This window comes from Nothobranchius furzeri, chromosome 15 (genome assembly GCF_043380555.1).
Source record: "Nothobranchius furzeri strain GRZ-AD chromosome 15, NfurGRZ-RIMD1, whole genome shotgun sequence".
NCBI classification, from domain to species: Eukaryota; Metazoa; Chordata; class Actinopteri; order Cyprinodontiformes; family Nothobranchiidae; genus Nothobranchius; species Nothobranchius furzeri.
In genome coordinates this window covers 37,473,172-37,490,555 of record NC_091755.1, presented here as the reverse complement: position 1 = coordinate 37,490,555, position 17,384 = coordinate 37,473,172, and the positions used below count along the sequence as shown (strand labels likewise).

Sequence of the window (17,384 nt, the reverse complement as noted above, 5' to 3'; positions counted from 1 at the left end):
TTAAAATACATCAACAGATGCCAGTAAAAGTTGTTCATGATGCTCGTTACTTAATGACTCCACAAAACCAGAAACCCATCTAAAAGCTGGGAACAGTGTGTGTGTGTGTGTGTGTGTGTGTGTGTGTGTGTGTGTGTGTGTGTGTGTGTGTGTGTGTGTGTGTGTGTGTGTGTGTGTGTGTGTGTGTGTGTGTGTGTGTGTGTGTTCATCCCAACAGCGTGAGGAGAGGAGCCGTTTTTGGTCGGGAAGGATAACAGGACCCGTCTGATCACAAACACGTGACCTAAAGAATTCGTAGAACGTGATTCCAGACGGCTTTTTTGGTTTTAATTCGTTGAAACTGGACTTGTTGTAGCATGCCTCCACACAACAATACAAACTCAAAAATAGCTAAAATAGAGAAAGGAGAAATATTTTTATTGCAAATGGGACAAATTATACTTCATGAGACTCTTCTGGACTAAAAAGCAGAAGAATTTCAGAGGAACGGCCAACATCTGCTTTGTGTTTGTGACTTCCCTGGATGATGAGAGCTGCAACAAACCATCTGCAAATTAAAAGAACGTTTTGTGAATTTATTTAGATGCAAGCAAGCACAACAGTAAACGCAGCCCACCTGCTGTTTTCAGATGTCAGGTAGAACAGTTCTGTTTTGGTTCAGACTTTGAGCTACAAATGACGATGTTACAACCCTGTTTTAGTAGTGAATTCCTTTGACAACCAAAGCATCTAAAAATAAAACCCTGTGGCTTCCTAGTGCAGTTCTAGTCTCTTTAGGTATTCACTGGTAACAGGGAGTGAAGTGGGAGAACGGGTTACAAGACGGGGAAAAGGCTTGTCAAGCAAGTGCAACTCCACGTGGTGAAGTCAGGTGACTTCTTAGTTTAACCACATCTGGGGTTTTCAATCCGTCTTTGTTGCGAAGCTTAACGACTAGCTCATGCCGACGTCCCAAAATCCCTCAAAGTTCATCAGAGTCGACAAACTCCTACTCACTAAAAGTCACTGAGGATGCTGATGTCGGCAAACTCCTGGCGGTATCTGTGCGAGTACAAGGCCAGGAGGAAAGCCCACTTGAGGGTCAGGAAGCTCCACACGCAAGACAGGTAGAGGCTCTGAGGGTCGGTGAGAGCTGTGGACCAGGAAAGACCCAGGATCAGTTAGCAACTGTTCACATTATAAAGACCCAACTGTAAGAGAAGAAAAAGCTTACACTGGTGTTGTGTGATGGCCAGACACAGGAAGGTTATGAAGGCAATCACAGCCAAAACTGAGAAGAAGACTCCAATGCCGATGAAGAACTTGAGGCCCTTGAGCCAGGTGCGCCAGTAGTCCTGTAGGTACATGACGTGTGTGACCAGGGACCAGAACGCCAAAACTCCTACGAGATGAGAAAGATTATTTTCCTTCACATTAAAACATGAATTTTGCCGTCATTGATCAGGAACTCCTGAGCTGTTTTGGGATTAGCTAAAACCAGTTAGGTACACAAACCACCTGACCTTAGTGACTACTGGAACCAGTAGGTGCTCAATAGTGTTTGTTTCCTTTACATCATAATTTAATCAACAATTACAGAGACTGGAGCAAATAGTCAGGGTGTATGTATTGACCAAGATTACAGTTTACACTAATGTTATGATTAAATACTGTTTTTAGGGATTAAAAATCTGAAAAATGTCCCTAAAGGTATTACTGACCAGGAAAACTGCTCCTCATACTCACTGAATGACGAAATAAAATGGCATTACTGAGCTTTATATGAATTTTAATATCACGAAAAATGGTTGAGCTACATAATCTGGATTATAATGAGATAAACGACGTAACAGCACGTATAGTTGTTTGTCCAGGTGGTGCGTTCACGTACCTGACAGGCCTCCCATGGCCGCCGTGGCCGGCTGTTGATACGCGATGTTCCAAACCAATAACGCCGACAGTCCCACCAGCGTGCCGAAGGTAGCATAGCCTATGCTAACATACACCTTGTTTTTACCCATTGTTCAACAGGACCAGTGCTAGCAAAAGCTTTGCGCCCTCGTAAGAAATAAAAATGTGGTTTTGTTTAAAAAGACAGACGTAATAACCTACATTGGCAGCTTACCGCCACATTATGTAATATCCTCACAAACAGGAAAACAAAAGGATCTAATTTTCGTCGGCTAACATCAAACGACGCCACACACTGTACAACAATCCGCTAAATCCAGTCCATTTGTGCGCCTTCCGACCTCAAAACACTATTTTTACTTTGTAGCAAACAAGCAGCAGCTAAAAAGCCATTTAGCTGTTTAGATAGCAAAACGCCGTACAGATAGCACACTCTGACTAAAATAATAAAACCTTTAACTGGATCGTCGTTCTGGCCCCTGACGAAATATCTCCTCAGAAATACAAAAATATTTCAGCCGCTTTAACACTTTTATTAGTTAATTATTGTAAAATAACAATATTTAAAACAGTTAGCATTTTAATGTTTAATTTATCTAAATATGTTCTTAGTTACCCATCATTTTTCTTTTGAAGATCTTTGTTGAGAGGAAACCCTCGAGCCGTTGCTACAGCGTCCCTAGTGGGAAAAAGAGAGATTGCATTTTGCAGAACTGAGAAGAAAACAAAATAAACAAATACTTGAGCTACATCAAATTTATATTACAATAAAACAATAACACATTCAATAATATATTTACATCTTTTAATTTTATTAAAAGGTTAAAATAAAAATTTTAAATTTCCATGCATTTTTTTCAAAGAGTAAAGTGGATTTAAGGATACAGGAAATCTTTGTTTTTTTTATTTATTTATTTATTTATTTATTTTGTTTGTTTTTTTGCTTTTCCATCTCATTCTCTGATACCAAATAAACATTTTAGGACTTCACTGAAAATAGTTTTTTTATGCATGGCTGTAAGGTTTGATGTTCTCATTGTGAAACTTGTGAATCATTCATTCATTGTTCTCAATTGTCTGCCTTCCAATAACTTACGATTTTTAAATTAAACTTTGTTGGGACATGAATGTGTCTTTACTGACTTGGATAACAATGATAAAATTAACTAAATATATCAGGACTGGCACACACTTCCTGTCAGTAAGATGCTTAAAGGACTGAAATCTGTGCTCCAGAACTCAACCACACTTTCCCGTGGTTGCTTGCAGCTTTGCAGCAGCCTGGCCATGCTGTAAACCAAAACTGATGTCACTACTCATTTTCTGGTGCCACTTTCACACGCTCACATTCACTGATCAGGGTGCTTCAAATTCAGCCCAGGCCCTCAGGCGCTGGCTTCATGACCAATCAGAAAGATACAGGAAGCTGCGTCCACTAACACCCCCATCAAGTCCCAGAGACGACCCAGACTGGGAAATTATCTCCTGGCCAAAACTGGAAAAGGAAAGCAGAAAACCCAACAAGTGTTGAAGCCACGAGTCTAGAAGGAGAAGTTGCTGGTAAGTTACTGATCATAGATCAGGATTTTCTCTATAATTCTTTTTTTTCAGGATCTGGTATAGATTTTACACATTTGTACAAATATTATAGTTTACTTAAAATAAACAGATGGGGCTATTTTGCACACAGGATTATATCAAAGTTGTTCAACAGCTCAAATATTATTTCTAAATGTATTTTAGCTTTGTGATGCTGTTTTAACTTGACAAATGTGGAGTGCTCACACACACAAATGTGCAGCAATGAGTAAAAATATAAGAGAGAAGCTTGAGACGAAGAGTCTGGGTGTGTTTTATAAGTTTTGCTTATGTCAGCTCCACGTTCAGATGCCACTGAACCGGGAGGTCAAACGGATCAAGTCTGTGCTTCCTTGTCACTGCTAAGTGGTCAGGAGAGAGGAAGGAAAAGGTGTGTGTGTGTGTGTGTGTGTGTGTGTGTGTGTGTGTGTGTGTGTGTGTGTGTGTGTGTGTGTGTGTGTGTGTGTGTGTGTGTGTGTGTGTGTGTGTGTGTGTGTGTGTGTGTGTGTGTGTGTGTGTGTGTGTGTGTGTGTGTGTGTGCCACCAGACAAGCACAACAAAGCCAGTTGGCAGAGAACATTCCATGGGCGTAGATGTGTTGCAGGAAATCCCACTCCCATTCCCGAAGGATCCAAATAGAAACACAGACTCACCAAAATAAATACAGAGAAAAGGAAGAAGACATAAAAGTAGACGTGAACACAGACAGCAGCTAAATTAGCTTTTATTTGTTTTATGTTTTATATTTTCTTTAGTGAAATATGTTTTTTATTCCTTAATACAAATTAAGTTTTAATGAATCAATTCCAGTATTAATTTTATTCTTTTTCACAGCCTACTGACATGTTGATTATTATAAACAAATACATGAAGTACTGTTTTGGCACCTTTGGTGGAAATCTGCTGATTTAATCCGCTTTGTGAGTGTTGTAGTACACACAGATCTCCAGTAGAGGGTGCAATTTATTTTTGGAAACGTATGTGGACTAAAGTTCTCTGCAAACCTGTTCCAGAGGTTTCACATAAATTTACCAGTTAGTGCTCAAGTGTTAAAAATCCTAAATTCAGTCTCCTGAGAGAGTTGTTTTTTGATAGATTTCAGTTTTTAAATCATAACAAAGTTCTCTGAGATCTGCTGCAAAGATGAACCGACCCATAGAGCCAAAAACCATTTTCCATGATGGAATTCTTTCAGTTTCCATCAATGAATGCTGAGATTATATCAAAAGTTCCTCCTTTAAGCTAGTTTCATGGTCCATTTTAATCTGTGACCAACCCATCATGATTCATTTTTCTAAGGCTTCTCCCACTTTGCACAAAATTAAATCCAGATTTTTAGTTTTTTCATGGAATAATTGCATCACACTTCCATAGCAGAAACACACAAAAAGTAGTATGTTTATATTCAATTTGATTTTATAACATTTTCCTTAAATATGAACATTTCATTGACACAAATTTACATGATCTTTTTGCAAAAGTTAGATTTTTTTAATTTAGTCCTCACCCTCATCTGCAGATGTTTATCAGAAATTATAAGAGAGAACCTGGCTCTTTGATGGTAAAGGCTGCAGACCCCTCTAGACAGTCAGATACCATCAAACCGTAGTATCCTTATCAGCTCAGCTATTGTTCAGGAGGCCAGAAGAAGCAAAACTGGATTCTTTAGGAAACATTCTTCATGTGGCATTTAGGTGAGAGGAGCACTTTTTACAGGTGGTTTAATTTTATTTAAACTCTGGTTTTCTGCTGGAGGATGCAACCACGACTCCAAGTGTGTGTGTGTGTGTGTGTGTGTGTGTGTGTGTGTGTGTGTGTGTGTGTGTGTGTGCGTGCGTGCGCGTGCGTGCGTGCGTGTGTGTGTGTGTGTGTGTGTGTGTGTGTGTGTGTGTGTGTGTGTGTGTGTGTGTGTGCTGTTGCGCACCTGAAATGAAGGGATACAGTAGCATGAATGAAAATCGCATTTGCGGGCTTTATACTCCAGCACCAAACACTGATGCACTGATGTGCACTCATGGGAAGAATAAAAAAGGAGAGGTGATCAAGGTTTTAATACACAGAGAGAGAGAGAGAGAGAGAGAGAGAGAGAGAGAGAGAGAGAGAGAGAGAGAGAGAGAGAGAGAGAGAGAGAGAGAGAGAGAGAGAGAGAGAGAGAGAGAGAGAGAGAGAGAGAGAGAGAGAGAGAGAGAGAGAGAGAGAGAACACTGCCCTCCTACATCTTCTAGCTGAAGGAACAAGGAACACCACCCACACATGCAAAGCAGAACAGAATGGACTCTGCTTGTGGAAAGCTTTGGCAAACCTTCTGACACAAGTCAGAGCAGGAAGGGCAGCCCCGCACTGGAACAATAGCAGGGACTGTGAAACGGTTCCTTGCATAATCACTCACAGGACAGAGTTGACCACGATGTCTAGGTCCCATGAAGTCAACAAAGTGCTAACCGTTGGTGTTTGTGTGTTCTGGTCCTGTTTCTATCCAAGTGGAAGTTAGTAACCATCAGCCTGATTTTTCTGGGTTTTAGAGATTCTTCAAGAGTTTTTCTCCATGGAGAACCTGGTCAGATCCATCTGCTCGCCCAGACGACGTACCCCAGAGCTTGGTGAAGTAAGTTGGTGCACTTTTAGGGTTGTCCTTCAGCAAACCTGAGTCAGAGACCAACCCATTTCAGTCTCTCCTGAGTTTTATGGTCCCATAAAGCAGCAAATTAACACCTGTACTCAGGACACACACGCAGAGTAGGGAGGAGTGTTGATGAAATACGTTTAGTGCTTTCAGCTCTCTGAGTAGATTATCTGTGGCGGCACAGGCCCGGCTGAACCCGACAGCTGGGGCGGCCTGATAAGTGTGTGTGTGTGTGTGTGTGTGTGTGTGTGTGTGTGTGTGTGTGTGTGTGTGTGTGTGTGTGTGTGTGTGTGTGTGTGTGTGTGTGTGTGACACCAGACTTTCTTCTGAACTGTGCTAACTAAACCTAAAGCCCAACACCAGCATCCTATTGTCTTAAATCAGAGTGAAGCAGTAGAATCCCAGAGCTTGAACTTTTTCTCTCAAATGAAATGTTCTAGAAGGGTCTTGTTGTCATCTTCTGTGCTAGACAGAAGGTGGAGGACACCACCTAAAGGCCGCACCTGCTCACATTCAGACGTCAGATAAATCCATCAGCGGTAATTAGGCTGTAAAGCTGCCAGGAGAGGCTCTCTCTCTCTCTCTCTCTCTCTCTCTCTCTCTCTCTCTCTCTCTCTCTCTCTCTCTCTCTCTCTCTCTCTCTCTCTCTCTCTCTCTATATATATATATATATATATATATATATATATATATATATATATATATATATATATATATATATATATATCACATTACATAAAATTATATTATTTATAACACTTGTTTTTACTTAAGTGATATGCTTGTGGTCTGGGCTCAGCCCAGGTGTTTCTTAAAGCCTGGAGACGCCCCTGGGAGGGATGGCTGATCATTGCGCAGCTCTTCCTCTCAGAGGCTCTGGGGGTTCGGGCGGCCGAACTGGGTCCAGGCTGCGTCCGTGAGTGAGCGCAGAAAGCGCAGCGGGTCCTCCGCTGACACCATCGGGTTGTTGCTGCGCATTAATGAGCGGCTGTGCGGCGAATAATGCGCGGAGACGCCGGAGACGAGCGCAGATCCTCTCCGGCTGGGAAACTTGTTGGTCGGTTGTTTTGATCTGAGAAGAGATGCATCTGTTTCGGAGTCACAATTACCAAGTGTTCCCGCACCGCCACGCAGTGCAGACGCCGACCGTGCGGGGCATCAGCTGGGTAGGATGCGGTTCCTTCTTAGAGTTGTGTAGATTAACGCAGGAGAGCTCTGATGAGAACAGGTGGTGCCATGCTTTAGAGGTCCTCAGCTGTCAGGAGATGAGGCTGAATTTGTTCTGCGTATGTTGTTTGTGCGTCATGTCAAAACAAACATGAGTATAAACATTAAAGTGGTTGTGTGAGAGTTATGAGGACCTGTTAGGCACTAATAAAAGAAGGAGGCTACACTTTGGACACTAATGAAAAATCATTCACGAATCCTCAGCTAACCATTTGGGCAAGTGAAGCTGTTCACGCAGAACTGAGCACATTTAGCATTTTACCAGTTTTTAACATTAATATTCTGGTTTAAACTGAACTGTGATGCACTAAAATCATCTGGTGATCGTATTCAGCAGGACTAACTTGGATCTGCTCCTCTGAAGCTCACACATCAGGTTATTGGGACACACTAATTTGTTTTACTTTCAGATGGATGATTTCCCAGTTAATGAGGACTTTAAACAGGTACTATGTCAGTTTGTTGCTGTCTAATTCCTGGAAGGCATGTTTATAACCAAGCTCCAGCTCTGTGAAAACAAACCATTTTTATCTTTATCTCCTACTCTGATCGTGTTTATTTGCTTCATGTTCACACAGGCTTTGATTATTCAGTATATTTGCAGAATTAAAAACCACTTTAAAGAGTCAAAGATCACAATTTTCCTCTATTGTCTCAGCTTCTTCAGAAATGCAGGAAAGGTGACAAAGCCCAGAGTTTTCCTTCTGAAAGTTCTGTTATAAATAGTGTATTGTTTATTGTTCACCTTCCCTGTAGCTCCCCCGCTCACTTTACAGAGGGGTGTGGAGAAGAATGTGCGGAGTGGAGGTCTTTGTTTTCAGGTTACAGGAAGACAGAGCAGGGTCCAAAGCCTCTCCGGCTCTAAATTTACTCTCAGAGACGACTCTAAATCTCCTCGCTGTTTTTGACCAGGAGAATAAAAAGTTTAATATAGGACATTAACAGCATGATAAAAGGGTTTCTGGCTTTGAAAGTTTAACGCCTGTGCACCTAAATCTTTTATTTGTGCTTATTTAGGTCACGTAACAAAACACAGCTTGAAGAAAAGCTCACCGGCAACAGGTTTCACCAGATTAATAATGAAACACAAATCCTCTGATAATTCTAAAATAAAAGAATTGTTTGTTTTCTGAGGAAACTGGGTTGTTTCGACGCTGAAGTGATGAAATCTGAGTGAACTGCTGTAGAAACAGGTGGGATTTAAAGTAGTGCTGTTTTTCTATTTCACTTTTCTTTTTGGCTCTAAAACACTACAATTTCATTGAAAAGATGTGTTCATACCTTTGACTGATTTAGTCTTATTTTTATTTGCAAGCAAGAACCCTCCACATGATCCCCCCCCCCCCCCCCCCCTTCTAAAGCTAGATGCATCCTGTGATGTTTTTTTAATGCATTAATGAAAAATGACAGTCGACAGCAGCTGTATATGATGAAAGTAATGAGTATGCCTGTTTGTTTCTAACCCTAACCCTGAGCAACACTCTGCAGTGGCTCTATGGACAACCGGGCTCCCGTAGCAACACTTCTCTGCTTTTATCGCAGCACCGCTACTCAATATTTTCTTCATGTGACTCACTGATAAAAAAAATGATAGAAAATTCAATTCAATTCAATTAAAATTACTTTATTAATCCCAGAGGGAAATTGATTGCTGTAGGAGCTCAGAATAATAATAATAATCAAGTCATCAAAGAGTTGTTGTATATTACAATGGCTGTTGGCAGGAAGGATCTCCAGTAGCGGTCAGTGTTGCAGCGAAACTGAAGAAGCCTCTGACTGAAGACACTCTTCCGTTGTCGGACAGTCTTGTGAAGAGAACGCTCAGGGTTGTCCATCATTTTCTTGATTCTCTGGAGAATCCTTCTTTGCATTATCTCCTCCAGCGGTTCCACAGTCGTCCCCAGAACAGAACCAACCTTTTTATTAGGCTGTTGAGCCTTTTCAGGTCCCTGCTTCTGATGCTGCTACCCCAACAGATGATGGCTGAAGAGATTACACTCTCAACAACAGACTTGTAGAAGATCTGCAGCATCTTGCTACAGACATCGAAGGACCTAATCGTCCTCAAGAAGTGCAGCCTGCTGTGTCCCTTCTTGTAAACGGCTTCACTGTTCTTTCTCCAGTCCAGTCTGTTGTCCAGGTGAACTCCAAGGTATTTGTATTCAACCACCTCCACTTCTTCTCCCATTATGGAAACAGTGTTTGACTCCACCCTGTTTCTTCTGAAGTCTAAAATCATCTCCTTTGTTTTGTTCACGTTCAAGATCAGATGATTGTTTCCACACCATGCCACAAAGCACTCCACCAGCTCTCTGTACTCAGCTTCCTGTCCATCTCTGATACACCCGACAACTGCAGAGTCATTTGAGTATTTCTGTAGATGACAGGTCTCTGATTTGTACTGGAAGTCTGAGGTGTGCAGGGTGAAAAGGAATGGTGAGAGTACAGTCCCCTGTGGTGCTCCAATGTTACTGATCGCCTGGTTTGATGTGCAGTTCTTCAGCCTCACAAACTGTGGTCTGTTTGTCAGGTAGTCTTTAATCCAGGCAATAGTTGAGGTCCCCACCTGTGTCTTCTGGAGTTTCTGGCAAAGTACATCAGGCTGGATTGTGTTAAATGCACTGGAGAAATCAAAGAACATGACCCTCACAGTGCTGCCTGTTTTGTCTAGATGACAGTGGGTTGGTTGAAGCAGCTGGATGATGGCATCTTCAACACCCAACTCCATGGCGATAAGCAAACTGCAGCGGGTCCTGATATGTTCTAGTTTGCTTATTCAGGTGGACCAACAGGAGTCTCTCCAGGACCTTCATGATGTGGGATGTCAGGGCAACCAGTCTGTAGTCATCATTGACTGATGGGCGAGTTTTCTTTGGAACTGAAACAAGTCAGGATATCTTCCAAGTGTAGTTTTTGTTAGTGTTCTGGTTTGTTTTAATCACCACCGAACATCCGATCTGCCACCTGCTGATGCAATTCACCTGCAGTCTCCCTAAAATGTGAACTCTGGACATTCTTGGCTCTTTGTGTTTTCATGACCAAGCCCATAGGTGATCAGTGTATTTATTACTGAAGTTTTCATCAAGTTCAACTCGTAAAGCTTGGAAAACGTTGGTAAACTGAACAAAGATCTTGTTGTTCTGCGGGACAGTGACCAAAATCATCATAACTGTGATGCTTCCATGTTCAAGCAGCCTAGCTAGGCAGCTTTTAGTTATATAACACATTTCATTCACAGAGGCAATTCAATGTGCCTTCCATTAGCGAGAAATGCGCGAACACTAAAGTAACGTGACAGCACAATTAAAACACACAAATACATTTTGATCAAATTAAATCAAAAGAAGACAAAGATAAAGGGTGAGCAGTTACAGTGCAGAAGGTGCAGCATAAGAAACATTCATTCAAAGGCTGATGAATACATGAAAGTTTTAGATTTTGATTTCAAAGTTACTAGAGATTTGAGGTCATGCAGAAGCTGATTCCATCCGTGTGCAGCGTAGTAGCTAAAAGCGGCTTCACCCTGTTTGCTTCTGACCCGGGCTTCTACCAGCTGACTGTTTCCTAAAGATCTCAGAGCCCTGCTGGGCGTATATACCTAAAGGTGATCCGACACGTATTCTGACCCCCATGCCATTAAGTGATTTGTAAACTATTAGAAGTACTTTGAAATCGACTCTCTAGCTTACTGGTCACCAGTGTACAGAACATGAGTGATGTGCTTGAGACTCCAGCAGCAGCATTCTGAGTAAGCAGCAGTTGCTTCACGGCTTTTTTTAGGAAGACCAATCAAAAGACCGTTGCAATAGTCCAGTCTGCTGTAGATGAACGCATTAATGAGTTTCTCTAGATCTTGTCTGGACATGAGACCTCTGAATAAATATCTCCAGACACCAATTCCATCTTTTAGTTCTTTTTAAAACACAGAAAGGCTTTATTTACCTGCAAGGTTTACGAAACCTTGCAGGTAAATAAAGCCTTTCTGTGTTTTAAAAAGAACTAAAAGATGGAATTATAATTTCAACACAGCAAGAACGCACCAAAGATCTCCAGACACTGTTTCATGTGTTTCTGCTGATGGTAATCAATAAGCGGAGGCCTCAGCTGCCTCACTAGGAGCTGCGAGTCCTCACGTCACGCCCGCTCCCACATGCAGCACTATGACGTTGAGACAAAGCAGATCTAAATACCTCTGTGGCGTTCAAGAGCGTTCCTGCGGCTGTCGCCTCCTCACACACCTCCGAGGACACCGGTTTCTCCACATTTTTGCCCTTTTCTGATTTGCCTCCGTCCTCGTGCTTGAGTCGATAAAACATGTGCGCAGTGCATTTGGGAAGTTCACTCCTGCAAATCGGAAAATCCACGTTGATCAAAACTCTTGATTCTTTTAGTGGTCTTTGTTCCTTTTCTGGATAAATTCTAATAATCCGCTGCTGAGACGTAAACCATGTGACGTCTGCAGACCAGATGAAACGTGCCACGGTGTCTGGCTGCAGAGTCACAGATGTTTATCAGTCATGCGGAGACTTTATCGTGACTTTCCGACCCATGGCATCAGCAACAGTTTCAGTGTCCACTACGCCGCCCAACCTACCAGATCTGGAAAAAGATATTTAATCATAATAATTGCACTGATGGGTTTGTTTGGGTCTATAAAGGATATTTACTTTAAGCAATTACTGTGGGAATACAGGTAGCAGTTATACCAACCTGGCCATAAAAACATAAAAACCAAGAGGAAGTTCCGCTGTGATCAAAGGGCAGGATGTGTTGGGTTTAAGAATATGGAAACGGGTTTTAGTTTGGATCATGTATCAGGATCTTTCAGAGATGTGAGTGAAATCAGGGGCGGCATTAGGCCCGGCGACTTGGGCTCAAGCCCTGGATGTTTCATGAAAAGCCCCGGATCTAAATCGTGGAAGTAACATGCAGTACCAAAGTCCAACAGAGAGGGAGCAGCTGGCAGTAGTTTGTATACAGCCTGCCTGAGCCTCCACCACTGAAGAAGAAGCCCTTCAGCAGCCGGTGTCGGTACAGTATCTGCTCGGGTGCAAGATCGGCTCGGGGTCCTTCAACTGCCGATGACGTCAAAGTACTGCAAACCCACTCGGACAAAATACACTACACATCTATACTGTTGGAAAGAATTTAGCAGTTTCGTTATTAAAATAATGTTTCTTAAGACGTAAGTTTGTGTTTATAATGGTATTTGTAAAATAAAACACTATATTTGATTCATGTTTGAATTCCTCTTTGAGCACATCCCTTGAAGGATAATAGGTATTAGCAACACCTGTGGAATTGTATTTGCAGGAAAGAAGTGTGTCCCGTTTATTGAAGTATTTGTGTTGAGTTTTTGACGTCTTGTCCATGCGTAGTTCAGGTACGCTCATAGCTGCTAGCCAAAGCTCTGGAGTTAAAAGTTTTCTGGCTTTACTAAAATACCTGTCTGTACTTATTTGATTGATGGTAGTTTTACTTTCTATTAGACTCCAAATGTAATCATTTGGCACGTTTCTAATTCATAATTTGTAATAATGTAATCGGCGATATTAGCATTAGCATTCCTATGGGTTTTTCCATGTATATTAGCATTGAGCTAACCACTCGCTGCCAAATTGCAGCCTTTGCCATTAGAAAATCTTCTTTTGTCACATCGCAATTTAATTGCACATGCAGTTAATCGTTCAGCCCTATTATACTTGCAGCTCTATGCTAAAAGTGTATTTTCAAAGAGGTAATGATGGATTTCTTTGTAAAAGTTGTCCATCTTTCCAATAGAAAAAATTTGCCTGGACCAACGTCACGTGATAACAACGTTACGTGATTACGTAATTCCGTAAGGTTCATGTTCAGCCAATCAACTACTTAGACGTCATCGGCAGTCAACGGACCCGAGCCGATCTTGCACCCGAGCCGATCTTGTACCGACACCGGCTTCTTCTACACTCTCTGCGTGAAACGCATGAGTGAAGATGGACATAAGGACATTTTTTAGACAAAAAGTATGACGACAGAACCCCAGCTTTGATGAGACTGGTGTTGACTCAGGTTTGTGAGTCTTATTTGAAAATATATGTTGTGCTGCTGGTTTGCCTAAAGTTAGCTTACTATCAGGTAAAGTTGTTGGAGAAAGAACGGGAATATTTACTATCATCTCACACTAAACACTCACAGGAACAATACTCTGCCCTGAATATGCTGAATATGTAGCTTCAGATTAAAAATTATGTGGTACAAGACAAATATATATGATGTTGACTAATGCGTGTCACGTGTGTGTGTGTGTGTGTGTGTGTGTGTGTGTGTGTGTGTGTGTGTGTGTGTGTGTGTGTGTGTGTGTGTGTGTGTGTGTGTGTGTGTGTGTGTTAAGCCCCGGATCTTCTTCAGTCCTAAATCCGCCCCTGAGTGAAATATGAAATGCTTTTTTCATCAGCAAATCTGAAACGGGCTGTTGCTGTGCTGGTCTCTCTGAGCTCTCTCCTCCCACTTGATTGCACACACTTGACACCTACCCACTGAGTGGTGAAGCGTGCTTGTGTTGACCCTCGTCTGAACTGTCAGGCAAAAACATTAGCGGCACCGCTGAAAGGGAAGGGCGATGGCATCAAACACGTTTGTCTGTGTGTTCATCTGTCGTTTGGCGAGAAATCTCATAGAGGATGAAACCAACTTCACTTCTGGAGACAAACTAATCCCAGCTGGCCTAAACTGGTTTAATCCAACATAAGTTCAAGTTTATTTATAAAGCGCCAAATCACGACGAGTGTTGTCTCAAGAAACTTCACGTAGTAAACATTCCAATGCGGTTTAGTTCATTAAGCCAATCGGTAAAAGGTTTCCTGTATAAAGAACCCAGCAAATTGCATCGAGTCACTGACTAGTGTCAGTGTCTTTACGGCAGTCCTCATAGTAAGCAAGCATTTAAATATAAATTACTGAAATTTCATGATTTAAAAGACTGGAAAATCTTACAAACTATGTATGAAGCCACTTTAGGTACACTGCCAAAAAACATTCTGGGGATATTTGAAAAGAAAGCTAGTAATTACATGCTGAAAGAAACGGATGTGTTTACAAAACCTAGATTTAGAACTAAAATTAAGGAGCGGAATATATCTGTAAATGGTGTTAACTCATGGAATAACCTTAAAAGTGTCGTGATCCGCCCCGTCCTCCCTGACTGTGTCTCTCCTGCCTTAATTAACCTTAATTGTTCTCACCTGTCCCTCATTACTCTGCCCATCTGTTCCTGATTTCCCTGTGTATTTATACCTCCCTCCTTGTTGCTGTCTTCGTTGGATCATTGTTTGTTCATGCGTGTTTTGTTCTGTCTCTCCCGTTCCACCATTAAACCATTTTTATTTTTTCATCCGTGCCTGCTTTCCTGCCTCCTGAACCCTCCACCACACTTGGTCCGCCATCTCCACCCTCACATCATGACTAAAAAGGAAATTTAAAAAACTCTGTCGTTTAACATATTCAAAAAATGTACCAAATTGAGTGTACTAAATGATTATGAAAATGTAAATTAAATCAATGGTCATGATCGCTCTGGAATTAAGAACAGGAATAAGTATAAAATGAATCTGTTTGTGTGTCTGACAAATGGTAATTATATATAAAGAGATTATTTCTTCTGGAAAGGGGGCAGAAATGAGATGTTTTTCTTCATTCTGCTCCTTGTCGTTCAAGTTAGATTTTTTGGTTGTTATGTATATCTTATTGTTTGTATGTTTTATTTGTTTTTATTTTTAATGAAATAAACGATTTAAAAATAAATTAGCGACAGTAGAGAGGAAAACCTCCAGAGGATCCTGGCTCAGTATAAGCAGCCATCCACCACGACTCACTGGGGATGGAGGAGACAGAGCACACACACACACACACACACACACACACACACACACACACACACACACACACACACACACACACACACACACACACACACACACACACACACACACCAAGCAATGTGTCTATGGTTACATTGTGATTTCTTAGTAAATATTCTATTTGGCGAGAGATAAACTTCATTGTATTTATCCTAGTGGATCTATAATTAAACGGGTAAACTAGTAGTAGCACATCCAACGTCAAGGAAAGTAAAAAGTTATTATCAGGAGAGGGAGAATGATTAAGTGGTTAGCAGCAGTGTGCTAGACGATGGCCCCCTCCATGAGGCCACCACAGCTCAGCAGAACATCATTGTAGCTTCTTCTGGGGAGAAAAACACTTAGAGAAAAAATAAAGTTGACAGCTGAAAGAGCAGGAAATAATACAGTTGTAGCAATTAATACATATTAATACAATTAATACCAATAAGATGTGATATTCCATATAAATATGAAATATCAATCTGATTGGTCTTTGAATGTTTAATCAGAAGATTCTAGGGTTCTTTCCTTATTCAGGGACCATAAACACACTTCGTATTAATTCAGACAGTCAGTATATAGTTTATAAAAGTAATTTAATTATTTTTCCTAAACTAATAATTTATACATGACAGCATATGAATAATGAGATGTGGTGTGGTGGATGTGAGGTGTTGTGATGGAAGCTAGATGTTGTAGCAACCGTTCTTTGTATCTGAGAGAAAATGTGAAATCTGGGTGTAAAATAATTTGTTGTTTGTTTTAAACTAGAGAGTTGTTTATTGATAAAAAAAAAACTCATCAGACTCCAGTATGCAGGCTTATGATACCCTTGTATGAGTTGCTCCCGGCGGTCCGGAGGTTTGCGGTCAAAGTGGTGATGTCACCAGACGTCAAAACCACAATACTCCTAGATTAGTAGCTTCCTCTGAGTTCGGCTTCCCCGGCCATGAGATGCAACCCGGGTCTGCAGGTTAGGTGTCCAAGCTGGATGTGAGTTGAAGTAGCTCTGAAAGGAGCTGTTGTGTCTGTAATCACTTACAGCGTCGCAGAAAGGTTTTGACTTAAGGTCAAAGGAGTTTGTTTCAAGAGAGATGCTTCTTTCCCGATTTGGCCGAATCAGGTTCAGCTGGAAACTGGATTAATCTGGAAGTAATTGTTGTTTTATTAAACTACTTCGTTATGATTTCTGGCCAAGTTTGGCAAATCAGAATTTGACACATTTCTGAGTATTTACCAACATCCCTCAGAAAGCCACGCCTTCCTTCAGACACAAACATGTTTTTAACCTTAACATGTATCTTATTGTAATGTGTGTGAGTGTAAACAATGATTAACTTGTTAAATCAAACACATGCTGATTTGTGATATAAATGAATCATTGTAAGAACAATATTCATTTCTAATTCATTGATTTAAGCACAGATTATTCAAACATTTGATTTAAACTTCTTGTTCATTCATCACATGTTATTATTTAACTTATAACTATAACATCGTGGAGTCTTCACTTATTCAGAGTGAAGAATGTTGACGTCTGGCGTTCACACAGTGAGTGCAAGAACCTGGGGTGAGAATGTTTGTTTGAATGTTTTGTCTTCATGGTGTGTAAACACGCGCTGAGCAGAGCCTTCTGGATTTAGAAGGCCAAACAGAAAGTGGATTTATGCTGTAGATGAAAGGTCACTATGTTGGTCAATATGTAGGTGAAAATTGATCCTTTTGGTACGTTACACAGTTAAAGAGCAAATTGTAGAAGAAAGTACTCGAGTGTGGAAAGTGGTCAGTGTATCCTCGAGCAGTCTAAGCCTATAGCAGCATAACTACAGAGATAACTCTGGATAACCTACCCTTTAAGATGGAGGCATGTTGGAGGCAGGGCAAGGGAGAGCCGTTGTCGGTACAAGATCTGCTCGGGTGCAAAATTGGCTCGGGGTCCGTCGACTGCCGATGACGTCAAAGTAGTTGATCGGCTGAACATGAACCTTACGGAATTACGTAATCACGTTACGTTGGTCCAGGCAAATCTTTCTATTGGAAAGATGGACAACTTTTACAAAGAAATCCATCATTACCTCTTTGAAAATACACTTTTAGCATAGAGCTGCATGTACATTAGGGCTGAACGATTAACTGCATGTGCAATTAAATTGCGATGTGACAAAAGGAGATTTTCTAATCGCAAC

At 41.2% G+C, this 17,384-nt stretch overlaps 2 protein-coding genes across 7 annotated transcripts in view; one reads left to right on the top strand and one right to left on the bottom strand.

Annotated features, from left to right (window-relative positions):
- Positions 1–398: 398 nt before the first annotated feature.
- slc48a1a (solute carrier family 48 member 1a) lies at positions 399–2,233 on the bottom strand. 2 transcript variants are annotated; one of them, XM_015967085.3, is made up of 4 exons: positions 1,871–2,233; positions 1,214–1,381; positions 997–1,132; positions 399–547 (listed from the first exon to the last, which is right to left on the bottom strand). In XM_015967085.3, coding segments are annotated over exons 1-4 (435 nt in total). In that variant the 5' UTR covers positions 2,001–2,233; the 3' UTR covers positions 399–546. The 2 variants fall into 2 exon arrangements, with proteins under 2 accessions (XP_015822571.1, XP_015822570.1); XM_015967084.3 differs by lacking the exon at positions 399–547 and having other exon boundaries at positions 789–1,132.
- Positions 2,234–3,337: 1,104 nt separating this feature from the next.
- The window catches only part of rapgef3 (Rap guanine nucleotide exchange factor (GEF) 3), a 34,326-nt gene continuing 20,279 nt past the window's right edge, over positions 3,338–17,384 (top strand). For 2 of the 5 annotated variants that reach the window (XM_070544788.1, XM_070544787.1), the window contains exons 1-2: positions 6,977–7,257; positions 7,729–7,764. In XM_070544788.1, the coding sequence (XP_070400889.1) occupies positions 7,174–7,257; positions 7,729–7,764 (120 nt within the window). In that variant the 5' untranslated portion in view covers positions 6,977–7,173. Of the gene's footprint in view, positions 3,451–5,990; positions 6,074–6,976; positions 7,258–7,728; positions 7,765–17,384 lie in introns of those variants that run through there. The other 3 variants (XM_015967081.3, XM_015967080.3, XM_015967082.3) reach the window with 2 other exon arrangements.